Source organism: Haliotis asinina, chromosome 9 (genome assembly GCF_037392515.1).
Source record: "Haliotis asinina isolate JCU_RB_2024 chromosome 9, JCU_Hal_asi_v2, whole genome shotgun sequence".
Classification (NCBI taxonomy): domain Eukaryota; kingdom Metazoa; phylum Mollusca; class Gastropoda; order Lepetellida; family Haliotidae; genus Haliotis; species Haliotis asinina.
In genome coordinates, this window is record NC_090288.1 from 18,279,554 (window position 1) to 18,305,898 (window position 26,345).

General features: G+C 40.1%; 2 protein-coding genes across 2 annotated transcripts in view; both read right to left on the reverse strand.

The window, feature by feature from the left end:
- LOC137296796 (neuroglian-like) overlaps nt 1–10,302 on the reverse strand; it is a 57,926-nt gene extending 47,624 nt beyond the window's left edge. The window contains exons 1-3 of the mRNA XM_067828653.1: nt 10,183–10,302; nt 5,035–5,110; nt 4,489–4,594 (exon numbers count right to left, since the gene is read on the reverse strand). Coding sequence (XP_067684754.1) covers nt 4,489–4,594; nt 5,035–5,089 — 161 coding nt within the window. The 5' untranslated portion in view covers nt 5,090–5,110; nt 10,183–10,302. The remainder of the gene's footprint in view (nt 1–4,488; nt 4,595–5,034; nt 5,111–10,182) is intronic.
- A 4,975-nt stretch (nt 10,303–15,277) lies between these two features.
- Nucleotides 15,278–26,345, reverse strand: part of LOC137297153 (acylamino-acid-releasing enzyme-like) — a 37,234-nt gene continuing 26,166 nt past the window's right edge. The window contains exons 17-21 of the mRNA XM_067829169.1: nt 22,120–22,168; nt 20,257–20,287; nt 19,597–19,699; nt 18,887–18,993; nt 15,278–15,383 (exon numbers count right to left, since the gene is read on the reverse strand). Coding sequence (XP_067685270.1) covers nt 15,278–15,383; nt 18,887–18,993; nt 19,597–19,699; nt 20,257–20,287; nt 22,120–22,168 — 396 coding nt within the window. The remainder of the gene's footprint in view (nt 15,384–18,886; nt 18,994–19,596; nt 19,700–20,256; nt 20,288–22,119; nt 22,169–26,345) is intronic.

The following is a 26,345-nucleotide window of genomic DNA, read 5'->3' on the forward strand; positions in this document are numbered from 1 at the left end:
CCGCATGGGATGACCCAAACAACTGGAAGATAATCCTGAATATCTCCTGATTGAGCAACCACTTGTGTGTGGCCAGAACACATCAAGAGAGCACGTCTGCTTGAATGTTGTCCAAGCCGGTAGGCATCACCCGAATATCGAACTCGTCGCACCTTAGCAGAAACTGCCACGCCTCTATCTAAAGAGACGGAGACACCGTAATGCCCTGCTCCCGGATATAGGTCATCGCCATTTGATTGTCCATCTTTAAACAAACCACAAGGCCACAAACCCTCTCCCGAAAATAGTCCAACACTGACCGAACTGCTCCCCATCCTAATACATTGATGTGCAGATGTGCCTGTCTCTATGACCACAGGCCTGAGACTGACTCCTCGGCGCTATTATGATAAAGGTACCAGTGAAATCCCTTATCTAACTGGCTTGCTGTTTTGCTTGGGGAAATTAACTCAGCAAAGAGTCCGAAGTCACAAGAAGCTAATTACAATTTTATTAACAAGAAATAGAATAACAACGGTGGCCACAAAGAGTTGGTACAACCCTCTTAACTGAGGGCTAGAGTTGGTCTGAGATTGAAGTCTAAACCCTTCTGCTGGACAAATGGAGTTGGAGACTATTTAACTATACTTGAAACAATAAAAAAGTTGTGGCTCGTTAAAAGATACAAAATGGGTGTGCCCAATAATAGCCAATGAAATACTGAATATACAGAGTGGGATGAGACCTATTGGAATAACCAGGCAGAGGGGAGTGCTCTTAATCCTGTTAATCCTATCTTAAGTGGCATTAATCCCCCTGGCACTTTTACTGTATGCTTTGGCTAGGTCTAAACAAGCCTGTTTTGATGTGTCAATTATAATTGCTTGGATTACAATAGATGCGCTTCATAGATCTATGACATTAGTTTTTGCTTTAAGCTGGTGTCTTTCTCTAAGCTACTACTGATCGTGATGAAATTAATATTCTATATGGATATTTTCCTAATGTCTGAATCCTAATGTATAATGGTTGTAGTGGTAATATATGAATCTTTGTATAAATTATTATTCCATGAATGAGGTGTAGTGATACCGAAGGGGAGCACGCGAAACTGATAACACTTCCCGTCAAAGGCGAACCTGAGGTACTGCATCGGGACATGCATGTACGCATCCTTGAGCTCGATGGATATTAACCAATCACCATTTTACTCAGATGAGATCACTGATCACAGTGTCTCCATCTTAGTATCTGAGATTTAGAATCGGTTTGAACCCTTCGTTCTTTTTGCTGACCTGGAAATAATGACCCGCTTCTTCCTGTCCCATTGGAACCACCTTGATGGTCGGCTTGTCCAGTAATGACTGGATCTCGGCGCGGAAGACCCCTTTCTCTCGAACAACCGGCACCGGAGTGTGACAGATCCCAGAGAAAAGAGGTAGACTGTTTTTCCACTGTGGATTTGAAGTGACTTTTTCCCATTCCCAGCAAAAAAGGGAAAGTCAACCACTCACAGGGACCTGTTGTAAAAGACAATAAACTCCTGACTGCGCCAGTACACTGAGTGCATTGTCTGGGTTCATCAAGGGTTCCAGAGAAAACTTTACTGTTGGGAAGCTGAGGCTGACTTCCTTGGCCAGGACCGAAGGATATGTGGAAGCCAGTACTGGGGCCACGCTTGCAAATGAGGCTGTTCTAATAAGTGCTAGGAGTCCTTAAAAGTAGAAAATGCCTCCACGGCCACCCGGATCACAGTGGCTGCACCAGGAAAAAGGGTGAATTGGATCTGTGTGAGCTGTTGCGCTGGGTAGAGGAAGGAGACTCCTCCTCACCCCACCCACACTCATCCACAAGCTGCAGTAACAAAACCAAAGTGTAGGCCGAGTGTTCGTCAAAGGAACGGTAAGCAGATTTAAGTGCTGTAGCATTTGTGGTAAAGGGTGGCAACCTACGGTGTTGTATGGTGGAAGCAAGTGTGCTTCCTGGAGAAGTGTCTGTCTCCACAGAGAACTCAGAGGGCTCAGTTGAAGCATCAAACAAGACTTATCCATTGAACTAGACGCAGAAGAGGAAAAAGAGTTAGAGCCCTTCTTTTTCTCGTTATTATCCTACAGGTAACACAACCCTTTAACTGCAAGAAAACAGAACCATGCTATGACTAATAACAAGGAGTGTTGACTTTGCAACATAAAATATGCACACAAACAGAAAAATATAATGCATGGGCAATATTTAGCTGCAAAAGAAACTTTATTAATGGTAGCATACAGCTAAAATAGCTAGCCTGTATGTGTACTTTAACAGAGGAAAAACGTAAGGAATACGCTAGTAACTATACAAATTTACTCAGATCCGCTTACCAATAATTTGATGAAAGTAAGAAATAGCGGTAAGAAATAGACAAAGAATACTGAAATATAAACACCAAAATACTCCTAATTAGGGTTCACAGAACCAGGAGAAAGGTAAAGGAGACCACGTATACAGCTATCATGCCACATACACTAAGTCAAAAAGCTCTGACAGCATACACTGTTTAGGCTATTGAAAACCCTAGGTAGTGATACACAAAGGAGCCCATATACAAATAGCACAGTACCTATGCCAGCAATGGGTTCTCCTTAAGCACTTGCCTCATTAATGGCATAATCACTCCCAATTAGTGGGTGCTCCCAAGCAATGAGGTCTTCAGATGCAACCCTTGCATAAGCAAGGGGATGCAACAAGGCAAGTAATCTGGCTTTATCATGATTTATCAGAGTATCCTATAATTGAAGTCTTATGACATGTTGATCTGTGTTTGTCTTAAAGTCGATCTGTACTCAGCCTCCACTCAACCTTGAGTCAACCAACTCAATCTGGACTCGACCTTCTTCCTCTCATATATTTTGTTTACATTCTTTGCCAAGTGTAGATGTAAATACATCTTGCAAGGTTTAATAAAATTTGTTTTGTTTGTTCTGGGTTCCGGTTCCATGTCCTTGGTATGTTGTGTAAAGTGATGCAGGTCAGGTTATCTGTTCAGCATCAACAGTGGTATTCAAGGAGCCAAGGAGGATTTGGAACCTCATAGCCACTCGTCAGGCCAGTGTCATGGTCCATCTGAAGATGTTCATTGTCCAGGTATGGAGGGGGAAAGCATTGTGGCCCATGACGTATGGCACTTGACAGGGGAATACAAGGTAATCACCCTTGACAGATCTCTTAGCTGTGAATGGTTGGTCGTCTGATGCCGATTCCTGGGGACCGACATTAACCCGCAGGTAACTGTAGTCAGCATCCACGAGTGCCAGCATGACGATGGAGAAGAAGTTCTTGTAGTTGTAGAAGAAGGACCCACTCATGGGAGACTTCTTGATGCATATGTGCTTGCCATCAAACACACGGAGGTAATGTTAAAACTGTCACCTTTCCTCAAAAGCATGGGTCGCAGCATCCCATCTGCACTGATCTCACTCATCGGACTTATACTCAGCTATGAAGGCATCAGTGATGAGACTGATGCATATGGCTGAGGCTGTGGCTGCAAAAGAGGGTAGGCATTCTCCAGTTCAACCACCAGTTCAAGCAAGTGCTAAGCAGTCTGCACCCAAATTGTTAGCAGTCTTCAGTACTCAGGGCTCATCAGGTTTATGTCAAGGTTCATCATGATGAAGTTACTACTTTGCAGACCTCAAATTGAATGGGTACCTGGTGCAAATTGCTCCAACAATTAAAACAATTTGGAAACAAAGGGTATATTTTGCAGAAAAATGGAATTTCCACCAAGAACTCGTCTCCCTGTAGATGCAAGGACAAAATGTTTTATACTCGCATCAGAGTTTATTAATATTCATATCTAGTTACAATTTATCCTTGAAACATGAGACATCCTTGGCATTTAGGCATTAACAAACTTTGCATTTAGGCATTAACAAACTTTACAATGTGCATTGAAATTGTACAAAGACATTTGGTTGAATAAACATTTGAACATGTTATTCAACTTATCAAAAATTGTTTACCAGTAATGATATATAATTCATTATTACTACAACTAATAAAGGAATAAAGATAGAAATGATATGAGTTCAAACTAACGTACACATGCAGTTATTAGCGGACAGTGAGGTAAGGCAACTTGTCCACATGGTGGTCAGGCACAGACTGTAGTGCATAATGTGAAGAGGAGGCCATGTCAGAAGGCCAAAAACAACCCTCCATGATGGTTTGACGTGGGTTAACTGTCTTGGGAGGCATCCTAGGTTCTGACAAACCAATAGCCTGGGAAGCTGCGGTAGGGATTCGCTGAATTGTGGGCAACATCTGAGGATTGGATGACTGACAAATGCTGACAGTTTAATGAATTTTTAACATTAGGTGAACCAGTTCAGTGGTATTAAGTTGGCGAACTGGTACTGCATGGTGAATCAGTGAAGTGCAAATTGTGAGGTAGGATTAGTTTAAAAATTCTAAGGTTTTATGTGTATTTTAATCCCAAGTTTGAGAGCCCAGCACAATAGTGTTTACCTGGGGTTAGGTTTGCCTTCTGCAACACAGGGCAGCTTCACAGTTTCTCCAGCTTTAAAAAAGACATCATATCTTGGCTGCGTAATGATTCCCGGTGGCCGTGTTACTGAAGCAAATAAACAAATACCCTGACAACTCATCAGTTACCATAAGCCAGTACTCTAGGAATGCCCACTATTCTCATTTGTGGGATAACTTTCAGTTTTGATACTGCACTAAGAGAAGGGGAGGCTAGATACCTATACTCAAGCAATGAAAACATGACTGCAATGAATTGCATTCATTGCATATAAATCACCACATATGGGTTACTGGAAAACACACATTGAACATGATAAACATACAATTAACATACATTCTCCAGGTTATGAAAGCGCCCTGCATATGCTGGAACATTCATGAAAATTAGTTACCTAATTACCTCAAAATCACACCTTCCTGTTTTAAGAGAATGACAACAGACCGAGGCTGTACCACAAGAATAAGACAAGAATATATTTGTGTGATGCCCTTAGTTGTAAAACAGCATAGCATCCCGAGTCTCACCTGCCAGTGTTCCAGTGCAGTATAGCAAACAGCACAGCTGCACAGCTCTCCTCATTGTGTCTGGTGACGAGTTCCACTAGAAGGTAATCACAAATACATAGTGGTATATTGATCACTGTTTGTCAAGAATGAGCATGGTGAGATGATAACTCGCCATCTTCTGTCGGTAGAGTTAGGTGATATTACAATCCTCTGCATGGTGAGGTGATTATTTGTTCATGGACAAGGTGAGATAACATGATATTGGGCATGGTATTGCGATTACCTTCTCGTGGGCTTTGTTGGGTGATTATTTAGTCCTGGGCACGGTGGGGATGGTGAGGTGTTTACTTTGTCCTGGGCATGTTGAGGCTCTGGGTCTATGCCTTCCCCCACTGTTTAACCACTGGTTTCATCACCTCAGTGCCTACCCTGTTGTGGTAATTACCTTGTTATCTTGTTTCCTTTGTTACATTCAATCTCTATACATAACTGTATCTTACATTCCTGCTTGTCTGTGGTACAAGAATCTGTATTGAAACATCACTTTCTCATAGTAAAGAAGTTTGTTAACCATAGAGTTTGTCTGTTTTGAACTTCTTAGCTGAAATGCCGCTCAAAGAACTTACTTCATAATGGGCTTGATGAGGTGATTACTTTGTTCTATGCTTCATGAGGTGATTACTTTGTCCTTGGTATGTTGAGGTGGATACTTCATCCTAGGCTTTATGACATGATTACTTCATCCTAAACATGGTGAGGTGGATACTTGATCCTGAACATGGTGAGATGATTACTTCATCCTGGGTATGGTGAGGTGATTACTTCATCCTAGGCTTTATGACATGATTACTTCATCCTAAACATGGTGAGGTGGATACTTGATCCTGGGCATGGTGAGATGATTACTTAGTCCTGGGTATGGTGAGGTGACTACTTTGTCCTAGGTTTTATGGCATGATTACTTCATCCTAAACATGGTGAGGTGGTAACTTGATCCTGGTGAGATGATTACTTAATCCTGGTTATGGTGAGGTGACTACTTCATCCTAGGCTTTATGACATGATTACTTCATCCTAAACATGGTGAGGTGGATACTTGATCCTGAACATGGTGAGATGATTACTTCATCCTGGGTATGGTGAGGTGACTACTTCATCCTAGGCTTTATGACATGATTACTTCATCCTAAACATGGTGAGGTGGTAACTTGATCCTGGGCATGGCGAGACGATTACTTTATCCTGAACATGATGAGGTGATTACTTCATTATGGGTATGATGAGGTGACTTTATCCTGATTACTTCATCCTGGGTATAGTGTGATAATTACTTCATCCTGGGTATAGTGTGATTATTACTTCATCCTGGGTATGGTGAGGTGACTACTTCATCCTAGGCTTTATGACATGATTACTTCATCCTACACATGGTGAGGTGGTAACTTGATCCTGGGCATGGTGAGACGATTACTTTATCCTGAACATGATGAGGTGATTACTTCATTATGGGTATGATGAGGTGACTTTATCCTGATTACTTCATCCTGGGTATAGTGTGATAATTACTTCATCCTGGGTATAGTGTGATAATTACTTCATCCTGAGTATAGTGTGATAATTACTTCATCCTGGGTATAGTGTGATAATTACTTCAGTCTAGGCTTTAAGAGTTGATTACTTCATCCTGAACATGTAAGATGATTACTGTAACAGTTTACTAGGGGTAAAATGAGAAAATAAAAAATTCAGTTAAGTAGCATGTTGGCGCTGTGGATCAATCTCACTTTACCCTATTTATTACAGATTTTACCATTTAAGAAATAACTTGATAACACATAGTTGAAACAATGAACAAGAATTTATTACATATAAATTTATCTGAATTAGTAATGCCAAATATTATAGATAACAATTTCCTAAATGAAATACTCAGAAAGCAAATTTAAATGCTACAAACAGTCACTCAAAGGGGATTTATGGGACGTTGCACTTTGATACCAAGCAGTGTATTGCTACGAAAGTAATTACTGTCTCAAGCAAAGCTTGGATATCATACACTTACATAGTGTAGTTTTCGGTAGGCACCAGTAAAATACATACTGCTTTTTAATGGAGAAACCTTGACTTGCATCCACCACAAACAGTCAACAACTTACAACTGTCAACAACTGCCAACTGACTAGAACTACGTTGCAATTCTCATGATGTAATTTGTTTACAATAAACAAGCAAAATATATTAATTTACTACTGGTGCAGTATTATTACATGTAGATCATTATAAGACTAAGTATAAATATGGAAATGCCTTTTGACGCTTAAAATGTAGAATTTGCAAAAGTAAGTAGTCAATGAACTGTATACACTTAAACTCATGACATCATCATCAAATATGGCAGCCTCCATGGATAACATTGCTGAAGCAATAGCTTTTACAAAACGACAGTTAATTATACGTTTTACGAAGTAAAACATAATATGCATTAGAGTATGCATAACACTGAGTAGCCATTGAATGTCATTCAAGCTGTATCACGTCTCAAAATCCTAAGACTGAAGTTAAACGCAATGAAACTCACGGCCTATATACAAAAGGGAAAAACTTGTTGAATGGAATTAATCCGAGACCAAATGTTGACTAGGGCTGTATAATACATTACTTTGTCCTGGACATTGTCCTGATTGCTTCCTTATGAATATGGTGTGGTGATCACTTCATCCTAGACTCGTTGAGGTGATTACTTCAAAATGGGTATGAGGTGGTTACTTCATCCTGGGTATGGTGAGATGATTACTTCACCCTAGGCATTAAGAGGTGATTACTTCATCCCAGATATGGTGAACTGATTTCTTCATCCTGGGCATGGTGAGGTGATTACTTTATTATGGGTATGGTGAGGTGATTACTTTATTATGGGTATGGTGAGGTGACTTCATCCTGAGTATGGTGAGATTACTTCATCTTGGGTATTGTGAAATGATTACTTACTTCATCCTGGAAATGGTGAGGTGATTACTTCATGCAAGGTTTTATGAGATGATTACTTCGCCCTGGACATGATGAGGTGATTACTTTATCCTGGGCATGGTGAGGTGATTACTTTATTATGAATATGGTGCAGTGACTTATTCTGAGTATGGCGAGATTAGTTCATCCTGGGTATGGTGAGATAATTACTTCATTCTATACTCGTTGAGGTGATTACTTCATAATGGGTATATTGTGGTGATTACTTCATCCTATGCTTTAAGAGGTGATTACCTCCTCCTGGACATGGTGAGAATTACTTCATCCTGGGGGTGGTGAGGTGATTACTTCTTCCTAGGCATGGTGAGGCAATAACTTGGTCCTGGGTATGGTGAGGTGATAACTTAATCATAAGAATGGTGAGGCATTTACATTATCTTGAGCTTGGTGATTACTTGATGCTGGTCATGGTAACAATACGACAAGGCAACATGATGATAGGGCAGTGAGCCAGCCCTTAGGAATATAATGGTTTTACTTCAGTCACTAAGACAAACATTCATCAAGCAAACAATTTTGTGAAAATTCGTTGGACAGGAACCCGCGTCCTTCAGATTGTCAGTCTGATAACTAACCAACTGAGTTACGTTCACTGTTACAACATGCAGTCATTCCTGTGACTTTAAGAAAATGGACGGAATGCGTCGCAAAGGTCACAGACAATTACAAGGGTTATGGGTTGACTTGGTGTCTTATGATTTTCTGATCTACGGACAATTACTGAATGGCTCTGATGCCATTTGTCACACTGGTCCCATTCCATAATCTACACGAGACTGCGTGGTTTGGAATGAGCCAATATGGTGCGAAGTGAAAATGGTTGTTGACATCAGGCATCAGACATCAAATTCACGGTATGAATGAATGATGTGCTTTGGATGTTTTTGTGTGACAAAAGATGTGAAAAGAAAAAACAACAAATGGTAATCATGCATTACTCCAGACATCTACAAACTATATTCAATTGGATCCCTTACTCCTAACCTGGCCCTAAACCCTAACCTCTCAAAATAACCCCGATAAACAGAATAATTAAAAAAATACAATTTACCTAAGGCAAACAAAAATGGATCACATTTCCAATGTAATGCATTCTTACTGCTTTGAAATACAATATGATAAACCAACTCTAGATCTATGTCTGTGCTATGATACCAATTACTCAATGACAAAGATTTATAATTCATTTACTCCTATATTTTACAGTGAAAGTGAAATATAAAATATATTTAAAGTAAACGTGTTTTCATAAACTAACTCTTGATATAAACTGAACCACAGCAGTCTGTTTAACACACAAACTCCCCACAAGGCTTGGTTTATTGAATGACAATGCATACAGAAACGAAACAACACTGAGAAGTACTTACACTCCATAACCTAAGCTGGTGTGTGCCAACTTGCAGGCCAGCTTATCAATAACCCGACAGCAGTCTGAGGTCAGAGAGCTTGGTTTTTTGATAAGGTTTCGCAAATTAGGGCATGAGTTTGTAGAGTTCTAAAGAAAAGCCTAATTCAAGATACTGCCAGTTGTTTGCAATATATCCACAACAACTTACCGAAATAAAACCACTGCCAAAGGATTTGTACCCTTCAACAAGATCAATATCAATTCATAAGATGGCTAAAGGTTTGGGAAATCTCTTCACTATAATTGTCTCAAACACTTGTATTAAAGTTATGGACAGTGTAAAACACTATGTATAAAGATATGTGCTAAAAATAATACATCACATTCTGGTGTGCCCTACCGTGATATTGCTGGAATATTGCTAAAAGCGGCGTAAAAACTCTTTCTCTCACTCAGTCACCCATTCACTTGATCACTCACTCACTCAATACCCTTAAATATCAACATAATTCACGATTTTTGTGTGAACGACCCTTTGCATGATTGATTATCCACAAGCTGCTTTTACATTTCAAGTAAGAGAATTAACACGACTGGACACGCGAACACTTGGGACGTAAACTTTACATTACCATAAAATATGAAATTATGACTGTAATGACAGTCGTCATGCCCCACACCATTGTGTCTGTTACCTGTCTACGTATGATAACTTGTCTCTGCTTTTCACATCGTGTGTTTCTAGGTATATAGGGAGAAATGATGTCATCAAATGCAATATCGCTTACCTATTACTTGCAATCGTCTGTGTCAATCCGCCATGTGCTTCCTTTTGAAGCAAGACAGCCTTGTTATAGGGGCGTGCTGCGCTAACGCTTCGACGCTTCAAAGTGTCACGATTGACTGCCGACTTGTTATATATATATGGGTCCTTATCTTACATGTGTAGTAACGGGCGAGGCTCCATTGCCACTGAACATAAAACAGCTACTGCGGGAGTGAGTCGACAGCTATCTTTTTATTTAGTAAACAGACTTTACTACGCAGTTTTCTGCTCTGTAAACGTTATACACAATGCGATTGAAATTTGATTGGACTCAATGAGTTTCTTTCTCTTTGGAATGAACTTTGATATTGCTTTGAACTTTGAAGAATGCGCTTCTGTGCTACTCAGTTTTCTAAATAAGTGAAAAATGCTCGACATTTCAGACGATGAACTCCATATTCAGTCTTTGTGGAATACTGATGAAATTAGAATAGATAAAAAAAGAACAAAAAACAACAATGGTGTTATATTTAATGCACCATTATTTAATGCGCCATGACGACAGACTGTTAAATATCGATAAATTCAAAGGAAAATGTAATATCCAAAATAATTGTTTGACTTACGGAGGTATAAAACCAGCTGTTTGTTGTACATTTCTAAGTTGTATAATACAAAAGTATGTCGTTTTAACGTATTTCACATTACTGCACTATTAGGAAGTAAATATATATGTCAAGGTAGAGACTGCTGTAGAAATTGCAATCGGAACTTCTACCAGTAGAGATTGCGATTGGAGTCTGTGCTGGTTGAGTCTCCGATCCCACTAGTAGAGACTGCAATTGGAGTCTCCACTCAATTGTCAATTTCCAATTCAGCCTGTAGAAATGCTGATTTATCAGTGGGAATAATAATATGTATTTTACTCAGATATAGACTGTTTCCAGTTACAGACACATATATTACAATATTCACATATCTTTTTACACAGGTTACAATGAAGATAGCAGTAGCGCTAAAATTTATTTTGTCATACATTAGTTGTGGTTGCGTGACACTTTGTAGAACATTTTACTCCTTGATTTTTATGACGACATCTGTTAGTTATGCAGCTGCCCTTACAAGTAATGACCCATTTGACATTTGTCCATTCTGTGAGGACGGGTGTAGGGCAATTGCCCAGTTGGACATTACCCACCATAGAATATTATTGTCTGGTCATTTCCCCACCTCATGGGAAAGCAGTGATGATTAGTTGAATTACATCTGAATGAATTCGAACTTTCTTCTTTAAAATGAGAAGTAGGAATTGGGGGGAATTAAAGAAGCACGCATATAACATCTCACTGTAAACATTATTAAAATAGTAAATCACTAAGTCTTTCCTGACAACTAAAAGATCAAACAACAACCTAAAAAACTGGATTTTTCCTACAACCAACACCAGCATGTAAAGAAGGTGTGACATATTCTTTTATGTTTACATTTTACAATATATGAAAATAGATTTTGGTTTTCCAAATATTCACTGGCTTGCATAAGTATAGAATTGCAATCTCTACCCAGACAGATTTGACTTTCTACTGATAGGAACTGTGAATGTATAGGTTATTTTATATAATCAGAGTCTCCACCAGTAGAGACTCCGATTGCAATCTCTACTAGTAGGATCTGATATTCTACCAGTAGATACTCCTATCGCAATCTCTACTGGTACAGACTCCGATCGCAATCTCTACAGGTAGAATCTCCGATTCTACCAGATCGCTGTCTCTACCCTGACATATACATGGCTGGATTCTAAATATGTACAAATTCAAATCGTAGATGGCTGCGGTGTAGGATTATTCATAATATTCTTCCCACAAATTGTCACTTATAAGCGGGGAAAAGGTATCGGAATCAATCCTTTGCCGTATTTTTTTAAATAAAGACTTGGAAACTTTAGAACACCTGTTTTGGTATTCTGATCAGGTATTTTAAAAAAAGATTAGAAACTGTTCTAATGTACAGTAATTTCACAACTTCAAAATAATGCTTGGAATTGAAAGAAGAAATAACAACCCTATCAAAGATGTCTTACTTGTTGAAGACATTATATTCCAAAACAGTCAAAAAATGACCATTCCGAATTTCGAGTCAAATTAAGCAGTGCCAAAATATGTTTTTGAGTTTCAGACAGAAACAAAGGATAGTTTTGTTAAATTCTCGTCAATAGTACATACTACATGTATATTGAAGAGTTGATTTACGTACCGTTACTTCATCGACTGTACATTGTAAAGGTCACTGTGCAGACCTCATGTATGTCGAATTGTATGTGTATATACTGTTGTAAATGACAAACCGATTTGCAAATACAAATTATTTGAAAATAAATTTAAAACATACAAAAGTGCTATGAAAATGTCTGACAGATAATTATACTAGCCATATCACATATTGTCTATGAATTATGCATGAGTGATGTAGAAAGGGAACAACAGTAGCTGCAGGTAAATTGAAAAATGACTATGGTACTGTCGGAAATAGGGGGGAAGACTGTTACTCTGTATCCTGCAAATTACACAACTACAAATAAGTTATGTCGAAATAACCCACTTCGGCCTAACTCTGCATTCAGTGGGATGCGCAAGAGGCTATCCAGAAAAGCATGTCTACTCGTAAAAGTGGGCAAAACGTACCAGAAAAAAATACGACCAGCTGCTGAAAACAATAGATCAGCCTATAGAGAGCAGGTAGGTCGCTAATGTAAAGTCTGAACGCTGTCTATTTACTACCACTGGAACTGTAGGCCGAACGTATTTGAACTGATATTTCACGCTTTCCGCATATCAGGTACAAACATGTAGAAACAAACGTAAAAATTAGGTTTTTCCTATTTCCGACTGTGCTTTACTGCAAACAATAATGTGTACAAAAGTACTTAGACGACGGACACATTGCTCTCTCCATAAACTGTCAGGGTATGAAGTCAGTATATAATAACTTACTATTGTGTGGCAATGAGCTGGCAGCATGTTAAGGGGTCAGTGTTCAATGGGGATATCCTACAGATGTTAGACAATGGAAAGCTTTCCTTCCGTTTAACCGCTTCTTTCCTCCACAGGTCAACAGAGGTCATGCAGTGTGGTTCGACCCTATATAATAATTGTAATTAATTTGAGGTCTTTCAGTAATTTTGTGAGGGGTTTGTAGTAACTGTTGTCTCAAGCACTGTCAATACTCTTTTAGTGTGTGTGTGCGTGCGTGCGTGTGTGTTTGTATTTCTGGAAACCATTAGCTGCAAAGCTTTTAGAATATCTAAACAATTAAAAATACTTCTGAACTACTGGTCGAATGCTGATATAAATATGTAGGTTAATTTATAGATTTATTAGAGAAATATATCTTATGAACATCAATTCAAAGCATCTACTTCATGTACCTTGTGTATGACTATATACAGGTGTACTAAGACAGAGATAGTGAAATCCTCAGCCATTCTGTCCATGGAAAAACTGCTGCATGAGCAATGTGGAACCTCTAGCCTGTTAATGTCGTATCTAACACGTACATTATCAGATAAAGTTGGACTGAAGGCTCGTGGATTAACACAGTAATGACATAGGGGAAGGTCAGACAAGGAAATGTAGCTATTGTAGCTATAGTAGCTATTGCAAAGTTAATAGTTATATAAGTAAATGCATTGTTACTTTCTGTATACTGTTTAGGTCTGATAGCTTAAACAGGCATTTGGTGAGACGGAAACTAGATACATTGAAACATGTTTCTGAAATATTTACAAAACAGTAATACAATCATCTTGGACATATTTACCCTTAAAAGGTAGTTATTTTTAAAAAAACTCTGCGCAGGTGAAGTGAAGGTGATTAAACGGCTTATGCCTCAAGGGGATATACATTTAATACGCGTGTAATATATCAGGCATGATGAAGATTATCAAAATAAGTCAACTTTTGTTGTTGTTAAATAGAAATAGTTGCCCTAGGTCAGTTATTTGGTCATACTAATTAACACTTCCACTGGACATGACATTTCCCTAGTAATAATCAGCGCCTCTTCAAGAGCAGCATAGGCTAGAGTTATGATCATTCACCTAGTGAATGGAATGAAACATACAGCTTTGTGGATAACAACTTCTTGTTTATTACGTTGAGCGACGTTTCTATGTAGGTTCTTACATCGTTTTCAAGCTGAATACAACCAACAACAGTATGTTATAGAGTAAACAAGTGGAACATAATTGGAGGAGGCCAGTAGGGAGCAAATACAACAACAAGCACAAGTGATGAAGCCAATGAGTGGGATTAATAGTAGCAACAAACAGAATCTACAGAAGAATCTACCGCTGATTTTCCAACACAATACGTTTATCTCCATTCTACCATAACCGTGTTATTCAGATTTTAAACAAGTACATGATGTGTTTGAAAATCAGAGGTATATAGCGTGATTATATTCCTCTGGATGACTTTGATTAGCCAATCACAATCCAGTATTTACTGAAGTCATGGTAGAATATACTTTACTGTAGTTCCTCATAATAAGTACAACCAGTTGTATTGGTTTGCCTTTTATTGGTAACACAACTTCCTGACATTCAAAGACCGAGTTTAGTTATCCCCGTGTTCCATCTTGCACTGTCCTGTGATCTAAACTTACTTTCAATGTAATAGGCACTGAGATCATGAGTCTGTGACCTTGTGACCTTGTTCACATATAACACCGTGTTTCTACCAACTGATGCTATTAGTGACGAAAACAATCTGGGAAGGATATGCAAATACATTAGATTAGAAGTATGGATTTTAGTAATTGGAATTCTTGGAACCTCAGCGATATAGAAGAAAAGCAAAACGAGTCACAAACGGTCAAATTAAAACTGATTGCTTCCAGCATAATAGTTGTGGTGATTAGATCAACTGCAAATAATCATGTAAAACTGTCTGCCGTCAATGATGCATCTTTTCGTTTCAAACCAAAACCATATTAAGTTTCAACTGATGACAAGAGACTTTTGCTCTATAGTTCTGTATGAGCTGTTGCTACAATATCAGTAAAAACTGGACCAGTTATCAGTTTACTAATCACTACATCTGAGACAACAAATTCCCTCATGCTTCCATGTGCTCGGCAAACCATAGCATTATATTCACGCATGCATCAGACTCTTCTGGGACACTGATGATGGGATGGGCGTTGCCTTCGTATGCCAGGAATCTGAAATAACCAGCACCATACGCAAAAGATCAAGTTGAGGTGAAACACTTCACTACACATATGCTACACATATCAACAATAGGCACAACAAATATTTCAAGTCTGTAACGGCCATGTGAAGAACACCTTTTCCCATTAACTACCCACAGCATTTTCAGAGCAAAATGTATGACACTGTAGGAGTCACTGCAGAATCATATACATCCAACACACTGCACCTTCTGTGGGAGTCACTGCAGAATCATATACATCCAACACACTGCACCTTCTGTAGGGGTCACTGCAGAATCGTATACATCCAGCACACTACACCTGCTGTAGGGGTGTCCTCCCATTTGTGAGAATTCCCAGTTGTGAGACACATTAGTTAATGATTCAGTGCACAGTATTTCCACATCCCTACAATGAAAGTGGGAACAGCCCGGTTTCTGATGAGTGCCCACAGGAGGCATAGTTCATTAATGAGTTAATTAACATAGAAGACAAGTTAATGTTTTAATTAATTAACACTGAAGAACAGTTGATGTTATCAATGACGAAAGTCGACAGATAAAGAAATAATGAAATAGATCATAAAGATATAGAGCGACCAGGCCGACATTGGTACTTGCTGCTATACAATGTTGATCGAAAAGAGCAGTCAAAGGTTGATAAATACATTTATATAAATTACGGCTCAACAGTTACCTAAATGTTTCTGTTGTAAAGGCAAATTAAATACCATTTTATTTAAAGCTATTTACAATTTGTATTCTTCAAATGCTGATATTAATTTCCATTGTTACCAAGTGTCAAGCGTATCGTATCATACAGAATACTGGATTGTATTATATTTCGATCACTCAGTGTGTACCTAGCAATGTAAAATTCAATCTCACTGATCAGTTTAAGTAAGCAGTTAAAGGCTATTACTATGTAATGTATAAGCATTCGCTCTTTGAAAGCCTCATTTGTTACAATTACATTTTTAATATAGACTGTGGTTAAGCAAACGTAGAACTTCAAAACAAAGGCTGCCCATTGAGACAGAACATTGTTACGCTATTGAAAGATGATGTGATGAACTCCACATTATAATATAAAGTCCAGCACTAAATGGCTCTAGACATCAGTTTCTTTCCCAGGACCAGTATAGTTACCAAATCTATCAAAACTGAACTTTGTTCAATGTTTTAATATGTATCAATGCGTTGTATTTTCTCTATGTCACTATATGCTATTTTTAGAAAAAAAATGTCTGTTCTGCTCTCAAGGTTCAGTTACATAACTAAACTCGAATAAGCTAGGGTTAAACCATTCATCAGATAGGGAAGTAAGGTGTGTAATTATTGCTAATTACCTTCTCCAATGTCTCACAACTGGGAGACTCACAATTTGGAGTTCTCACAAATGGGAGCAGACCTCTGTAGGAGTCACTGCAGAGTCATATGCATCTAGTACACTAGACCTGCTGGAGGAGTCACTGCAGAATCATATGCATCTAGTACACTAGACCTTCTGTGGGAGTCACTGCAGAATCATATACATCCAGCACACTACACCTTCTGTGGGAGTCACTGCAGAATCATATACATCCAGCACACTACACCTTCTGTGGGAGTCACTGCAGAATCATATACATCCAACACACTACACCTTCTGTGGGAGTCACTGCATAGTCATATACATCCAGCACACTACACCTTCTGTGGGAGTCACTGCAGAATCATATACATCCAACACACTGCACCTTCTGTAGGGGTCACTGCAGAATCGTATACATCCAGCACACTACACCTGCTGTAGGGGTGTCCTCCCATTTGTGAGAATTCCCAGTTGTGAGACACATTAGTTAATGATTCAGTGCACAGTATTTCCACATCCCTACAATGAAAGTGGGAACAGCCCGGTTTCTGATGAGTGCCCACAGGAGGCATAGTTCATTAATGAGTTAATTAACATAGAAGACAAGTTAATGTTTTAATTAATTAACACTGAAGAACAGTTGATGTTATCAATGACGAAAGTCGACAGATAAAGAAATAATGAAATAGATCATAAAGATATAGAGCGACCAGGCCGACATTGGTACTTGCTGCTATACAATGTTGATCGAAAAGAGCAGTCAAAGGTTGATAAATACATTTATATAAATTACGGCTCAACAGTTACCTAAATGTTTCTGTTGTAAAGACAAATTAAATACCATTTTATTTAAAGTTATTTACAATTTGTATTCTTCAAATGCTGATATTAATTTCCATTGTTACCAAGTGTCAAGCGTATCGTATCATACAGAATACTGGATTGTATTATATTTCGATCACCCAGTGTGTACCTAGCAATGTAAAATTCAATCTCACTGATCAGTTTAAGTAAGCAGTTAAAGGCTATTACTATGTAATGTATAAGCATTCGCTCTTTGAAAGCCTCATTTGTTACAATTACATTTTTAATATAGACTGTGGTTAAGCAAACGTAGAACTTCAAAACAAAGGCTGCCCATTGAGACAGAACATTGTTACGCTATTGAAAGATGATGTGATGAACTCCACATTATAATATAAAGTCCAGCACTAAGTGGCTCTAGACATCAGTTTCTTTCCCAGGACCAGTAAAGTTACCAAATCTATCAAAACTGAACTTTGTTCAATGTTTTAATATGTATCAATGCGTTGTATTTTCTCTATGTCACTATATGCTATTTTTAGAAAAAAAATGTCTGTTCTGCTCTCAAGGTTCAGTTACATAACTAAACTCGAATAAGCTAGGGTTAAACCATTCATCAGATAGGGAAGTAAGGTGTGTAATTATTGCTAATTACCTTCTCCAATGTCTCACAACTGGGAGACTCACAATTTGGAGTTCTCACAAATGGGAGCAGACCTCTGTAGGAGTCACTGCAGAGTCATATGCATCTAGTACACTAGACCTGCTGGAGGAGTCACTGCAGAGTCATATGCATCTAGTACACTAGACCTGCTGGAGGAGTCACTGCAGAGTCATATGCATCTAGTACACTAGACCTGCTGGAGGAGTCACTGCAGAGTCATATACATCTAGTACACTAGACCTGCTGGAGGAGTCACTGCAGAGTCATATACATCTAGTACACTAGACCTGCTGGAGGAGTCACTGCAGAGTCATATACATCTAGTACACTAGACCTGCTGGAGGAGTCACTGCAGAGTCATATACATCTAGTACACTAGACCTGCTGGAGGAGTCACTGCAGAGTCATATGCATCTAGTACACTAGACCTGCTGGAGGAGTCACTGCAGAGTCATATGCATCTAGTACACTAGACCTGCTGGAGGAGTCACTGCAGAGTCATATGCATCTAGTACACTAGACCTGCTGGAGGAGTCACTGCAGAGTCATATACATCTAGTACACTAGACCTGCTGGAGGAGTCACTGCAGAGTCATATACATCCAGCACAGTAGATAGTACCGTCGTATCTGAGTGTCTCATTGGTAGGCACATGGAGGTCGACCTCATAACACAATGTTCACTGACCTACCTGACAGTTTTGTTCCTGGCTTTCAGATAGCGGTAGTACTGACGTGCCTGAGTGGTGGGCACACGAAGGTCGTCCTTTCCGATTATCAGCAGAATCGGGGTTGTCACCTACAACATGGTGAATCAAACACTCCTTGTGCTTGTAATAAGGAAACAAGGCCAGATTTTCGAAGCTCTCCTAGCTCTAAGATAGTCATACATTAGCATTACCTTACCACTGTCTTAGCGCTAAGAGAGTTTAGAATTGTATTTTCTCAAGAGAGAAACCGAAACAATGTCAGTGTAACTGAAAATACACATTCAGCCAACATTGTGTACCGGGCTGGAGAAGTGAGTCAGTGAGTTTAGGTTTACACTGCTTCTAGCAATACTCTAGTAAGATTACAGCAGGGGACAGCATATATGGTCTTCACACATTGTGCCCACCTGGCTGATATAACTGAGGGGAGACACATTGTCTACCTGGCTAACATAACTGATGGAAGACACATTGTCTACCTGGATTATGTAACTGAGGGGAGACACATTGTCTACCTGGCTGATGTAACTGAGGGGAGACACATTGTCTACCTGGCTGGTGTAACTGACGGGAGACACATTGTCTACCTGGCTGATGTAACTGAGGGGAGACACATTGTCTACCTGGCTGATGTAACTGAGGAAAGACACTGCCCCCTGGCTGATATAACTGAAGGGGGACACATCGTCTACCTGGCTGACATAACTGAGGGGAGATCTCTTCCACAGTTCCCCAAGGATCTCAGCATTTGACAGTGAGGTGAACTCAAACTGCTTTCCAATCTCTTCAAGCACCCTGGAAGATAAGAGAAATTGTGTGACAAATCCGACATCAATATCTCAGTTGTAAGGGCGTATAAACATTCCCCATGAACACAGTTGATATCACTACTTACAGGTGATACTCCTTGATCGCAACCGTACTGACAGGTGACCCCCTTGAACACACCATACTTGAGAGAGATACCCCTTGAACACATCCTACGCACAGGTGATACGCCTTGAACACATGCTACTTACAGGTGATACCCCTAAACACATCCTACTTACAGGTGATGGTTCTTGAACACATCCTACGTAGAGGTGATACCCCTTGAACACATCCTACTTAGAGGTGATACCACTTGAACAATCCTGCTTACATTCGATACCCTTTCACCACATCTTACTCACAGGTGATACCCCACGAACTCACCCTATTTACAGGTGATACAACTTGACCACATCATACTTACAGCTGATACCCCTTGAGCATATCCTACTTAGATGTGATGCCCCTTGAAATTCCCGCTTAAAGGTGATGCCCCTTGAGCATCCTACTTACAAGTGATACTCTTTGAGCTTAAAACGTACCAGTCAGGAATATCAGTCACCCCAAACATCGCTGAAACACAAGCAGAACTGTCAACTGTCAGTGATGCCAGTGTTATAGTGTCTAATTCAGGACAGTCATCGTTCATATATTTCTAAAATCCCAATCTATGTAACCAAGCCACATTAAACTTATTTGTTATTATTTAATCTGCATTCTTAACTGTTATCACTACCACAGCATATACTGTCTTGGGAGCTACCTTGCTGCTCTTTGTCGCTTCCATTAATTAGCGTATATGACATTTATGGCCTTTATTGGTCATCCACCTTATCCATATTGAGTGTGTTGAGTCCAGTATTCCGACTGTTTGTGTAGGGATGACCGCGAGGAGGATTATGCCGCTCGTAGGAAACTTGTTTAGTGAAAGCAACTAAAGACGTTTGAACTTAACTATGCCTTCGTTTTCAACTCGACGTTTTTGTTAGTCTTCGACAGCATTCTGCTCATCTTAATTATGAGCTAATTCCTTGTCGACCATATGAATGTTTGTTGTCCTGTCATTTCACATTGTGTTACCTGAAGACACTAGTTGCAGAGACTTCAGCCTGATCGCACAAAGGGACATACTTACAAAATCATGTACACCGTATTATTCCAGGTCATGACTTCATATTATATATGTCACCTTTTACAATGAACTAATGAACAATTTATTTGTTGGGAAAAGTATCTTTATACATATTCCTTTACAAACCAAAATAAGTTACCTACATATATTGTTTGCCGTAAACTAACTCTCTTTTTTTTTAATTTTCATGTAATCATCTGTCTACATCGGATACTGGGCAAGTCAACTCCTAAATCAGGATATTTTTCAACAGTCATTCTCAGTTAAGTTGTGCAAATGCTGTCGGACTGGTTACAACCCCTGCTATTCTAAACGTGAAACTAATTTTCATGTGAAATTGACAGTATTCAAGAGTTAAATGTAATAGAAATTTATGGTAAACTCCAACAGTCACATTCATTAGAGGAAATATTTGAAACTGACTGTTCCTTTACTGTTGGTTATGCTTTTCGTGCTGTCGGTGAAAGTCATTGCCGTCAATGATTCTCTTCTAGAAAATATTTCAATGACAACCTTGTAACCCAGCAAAATATAATTTCAAAGTGAGTTTTTATATTTAACGTAACAAAAACATGGTTCAGAAAAAAAACAAAAAGACGGCTACATTTCTAAATATAGATATAAATAAATGGAGTATTAGGCCGTAGAAAGGACCCAAGACGCATGAGTGGGTGATGGTGGAGGGAGTGACAGTATGGCTGTCGGTCACATGGGTGGGAAAGGAGGTAAAGAGGTCCTGTTGGGGTGAGTACATTTTTTACTGTTCCTGGGAACATAAAGTCTGAGGTTTCCTCTCAGCCTTTGGCGAGAAGGGGAGATAAGCAATAAGTATGAGTCAGGATAAGGAAAAATATTTGTTATTTCTAAAATGTAGTTCTGGTCTGAGACTGAACTCATCAGTCAACTTATTTAGGATGGCTTGAAACTAAGGAGCCGTGGTTCAGATTTCAGTTAAGGTCCCAGGTGCACGAACAATTAATAGATTCCCTCCCCTGATGAAAGCATTGTAAACAGGTTCACAACCCTGATACAGATTGACTCTAATGATGCATGCATCTTCAGTAACTCCCCCGTCATAAGTATAGAGGTCTACGAACCATTGCATTCACTGATACATTGGTCTAGGACATATTAATCATCAATCGCACTTTGTTACAACCAAACCTTTAGTTACTTCTATGCAATTACATTATCTGTTTCAGAAAAAAACAACGATTTCAGTGAAAAACTTAATGCAGGATTTGACGTTTTTAAAAAAAAAATGTCAACTCACTGGTTAAATCAATCACTGGATTCCTGCATGCTGCACTCTTGAATTTGGTCTGCAGAATAAATCCTTTATTCTCTTAATAACTTTAACCATTTCATTGTAGATGAAAACAATGAATGTTTTTGTGGAACTTAATCTCGGACCTGACTATGCCTCGAAGACGTTAACATACAAGATGTGCTGCGACGAAACCAGTATGCAGCTACAAACCGGATGCTATCTGTGAGATGTGTTGGGAGGAAGCTAGTTTTTATCTATGGTTCGCATACTGGACTATGAGATGTTTTGTCAGGAAGCTAGTGTACATTTTACTGCCAAGATAATCTTTTATCTTAGTCTTCCTCTGAGTCCTGTAGGGCAGGTAAAACCGTTATAATGGGCGAGTGGTACAAGTGCATGTTGCATAAACGTGTCAATATTCCGAAGGAGCTGTGTATTTTCTGTTGACATTAGTGAGCAGACGTATACTTAGATGGTATATAATACCTCCTTATGTCCTCATAGTGAAGACATATGAGAAGGACATGGTATCTGTCTCCAGCAATAGCCTTATCACACATTCCCACATAGGATACTTTCATAATCTGATACTGTGGACGTGAAATCATTGTAATCATCCAACATAACAATTTGCCGTTTTCACAAGTCTTAACTTTGTACCAGTTGGAACCTTCCTGTTGAATGTTTACAAAAGTAACAACATATCTTTCCCTAAAGGAAACAAAGCTTAACAATGTTCTATTGTGTGTACTGTGGTACGGGATTCAAGGACACTTACATGAGGCGGCCCACCCATGGAAGCAAGTTCCCTGTCAAGAAAGCCAAGATAGACATTCCTCCGTGTCAATGCATGATGCTACACCTGTGGTCGTTGTGATCACCACAACAACAACAAAACATGTCCTTTTAAGGACCACCAAAATATCACTGAAGAATGCTTCCATTCCATTACAATCATAACAAGAGGCTGACATTTGGTTTTTTCAACGTATTTTTTCCAGCTAACAAGAACAATTGTGACAAAAGAGTCAGGATTAGGGGCGTCCCTGATCTTTCCTTTACAAACGGTATGAACTTGAACATGAAGAGAACATCATAACTTCAGAACGATAAGCTTGTGTCCTTTGACAGGGCTGTGGATCCTGGACGTCGTTGTTGTTGTTGTTCTTGTCTGTCAGGCGTGTGGGTTGAAACCAACGTCTTACACGTTCTTCATTGACGAGGGTAGCATAGGGATCAAACTGTTCCATTACTTCGTCGAAAGTCCATCCACGGGCATGATGAGCCAGGACAAACAAACTGTACATTCCACAAGAGGCAGTGAACCAGGGTTGAACTGACTGAACATTCCACTGCTGTGCGAGCCATCCACTGTAGGTCATGACAATCCGAAAGTCAGGATGCATGGCAGGGGCCGTTGTCTTCGAAGGTGATGGTATCAGAACCCATTTAGGTGGGACAGCTTTGGGTGTCTTGTGTGTGACTTCTGTCTCTTTGGAGGAGGATTCCGACTTACGAACGGTATAAGTGACACAGATGAGGTCCTCATCGATGATGGTTACGTCCTTCATATGATAACGTTCGTCCTGGAGAAGAGCAAAGTACCTCGAAGGGGATTTGATGTATTCAGCCATCATGATGTGGTCCATGTTGGAAGAAGGGAGCAGTTGGCGTGAACATGGAATGGAAAAATATTAACATCAACGTTTCGACGGTTGCATTGTGCAAGCAAGACGCCCTCGGGCCTACAAATGCTCTGTGCAGTCGCATACTTTGTTGAGTTAATTAAATTAAACCAAGAAAGGAGCAACTGACGTGGAGATGCTGGAATCTTCAACGGCTGAGCTGGTACGACTGAAGACCCTTCGATGAATCCTGAGTTTTTATAGCCAACAGCACGTGCTATGATGTCACGCATTGACATGCATTGACGTCACACATCGAGTCACACATATCGCGTCACGAGCTTGTTGCTTCTGCACAACATCTTGCACCGCTTCTCTGAAGAGCTCTCAGTCGTCTCAGTCAGCCTGTGACTCCATAATGTTAACCTTTTATTACAATCCCAAACATCCTTCAGAGTCAGTCCGTAACTTGGAGTCTCTACTACCAGCAGAGCCATGGCTTCTGTCTCACCACATTCCTTCAAAGCTTTGCAAAAGAGGTTGTAAGCTTGGGGTCCTCGCCAGGGTAGAATATCTAATAAAACCCTGACCCGATCGAAGGAGGTTTGTGGTGCCTCCATAATGTCAGCCTTCATGAAGATGTAAAGGAGTTTACACTCCACCAATTTGTCAGCAACGGCTCCGACATGCTTGATTGCTACCACGAGACTGGAACAATTTGTCCTGAGTCTATCACGGTGACCAGTCTGCATCTTTTTGTTTTTGTGCTTGGGCAACAGAACTAAACCAAGAGACGCGTGTTCTCTCTGGCGACTGAAGTCTGTATGGGGAGTTGAGTGGGGGGTGGGGGTGGGGTGGCTCTAGGTGTGTGTGTGTGTGTGGGGGGGGGGGGGGGGGTCTTCATTACACTTGACTTCATGACATGTGACAGGGTTTGACCAATGAGGTGCTAGGGGGATGTGACCATGGACTCCACCAGGTCTGTGTGTATCAGGATACCAATAAGATAAAAAGGGTGACCATGGACTCCACAAGGTCTAACCCTGAAGGCAAACGACACTACACATGAATATTAATACAAAACATGTTTTATATTATTGATAAACAAACCATGGGATGAATATAATATCATGTTTGTTGTCCATGAATGATCAACATGTACAGTCACTCTTTGTAACCATAGGGAATCGTTTCCACTGGCTATCCTTCTGAGTTGTACTGAACTCATCGCTTGGTGTAGACCATGCAGTACACTTTGGTGGTGTCCTTGGACAGCAACGTGTTGCTCTGCCGAAGCCCTGTGCACATGATGCGACGTGGATACGGGAGAGTGGTGCTGACTTGATCCCGCTGACAGACGAGGTGCTTGATGCTGTCAAAGTGAACATACTGGTTCGCTCTGTGATTGAGAGTAAATCCTCGGACTTTGCTGACGGCCACAGTGCCGTCTGGTTGAGGATGGCATAGTTTGTACCGTAGTCTTGTCCTTCTGAGGCAAAGATCTGAATGTCTTCCGTTTCCGTGTGGTTTTCTTTTGATCAGACAGTCGCCCATGTCCTTCAAGGTTGTTGCCCCTCAAGACACTTTCATTCGACTGGATCCTTCTCCTTCTTTGCGTCATGGACACTTTTCACAAAGTTCATTTGAGGCCTCAGAAATACGTTTGCCACATCCCAGATGTACAACACACAAGTTGGAAACATGTGTACCTTCATCTTGAGTACATTCGAAGTCTTAAAAGATAACTTGCTGCTGTTGCCGTTCTTTGTCTTCATTGCTGTTTTCACCGTCCTCTTCTTCTTCATCGCGATTGGCTGATTCGTCATGTAGCACTGGTGGTTACGATTCATGCCGCACTTCTGGTGGACCATCCAATGGATTTTTCTCACGTTCACTTTGGCATAGCAGTGATGGATGGTGGAGCAGGTGCTGGGATGCTTGGCAGAAGCTGTTTTCATTGTCCATACCGCCACAGAATCCGGGACACTGACACCAGGGACAACAAAAGTCCTGGGTGCAGCAATGATCTTGCGGGTGATCATATCCTTAGATAGGATCCAGTTTGTGGACATGGTGACTGACCACCGTGAGGGCACAAGCAAAGCAGATTGGGTCGTTTTCATTCTTGATTTAGGAAAGTGTTTAAGCCAACAATGTGTCTAGGTCGTCCGTATCCCTCGCCCATGCATTCAGGATCATCAACATGGAGTAAGAAAATGTCAATGCTGTCATCAATGTTCATCTCAAGGTTGCTTTGTTGGACTTTGTTCTACCTGAGCCAATATGTGCTCTCCCTGGAGCTCGTCCATGCGACGTAATGGGAGTCCAGGGCGGGGTGTTCTAAACTCAACCCGACCCGATCACCATCATGCCCATTCACGCAGTCTCTCAGCTCTATCAAAACTGCGTCGAACTGTTCTCGGAGAACGACGGGTAAATCTTCAGGTTTGAGACGCTGTAGCCAAGCTGTGATGAACTGGAGCTCATACCAATGGGTGGCTGTCTGGAACTTCTTGAGCATTCTTTTGGGTGCCAGCTCTAATTGGTAGGGCATGGTCGTTGACGACATGATGAGAACTGGCAAGACTCACGCAGAGCCTGCCA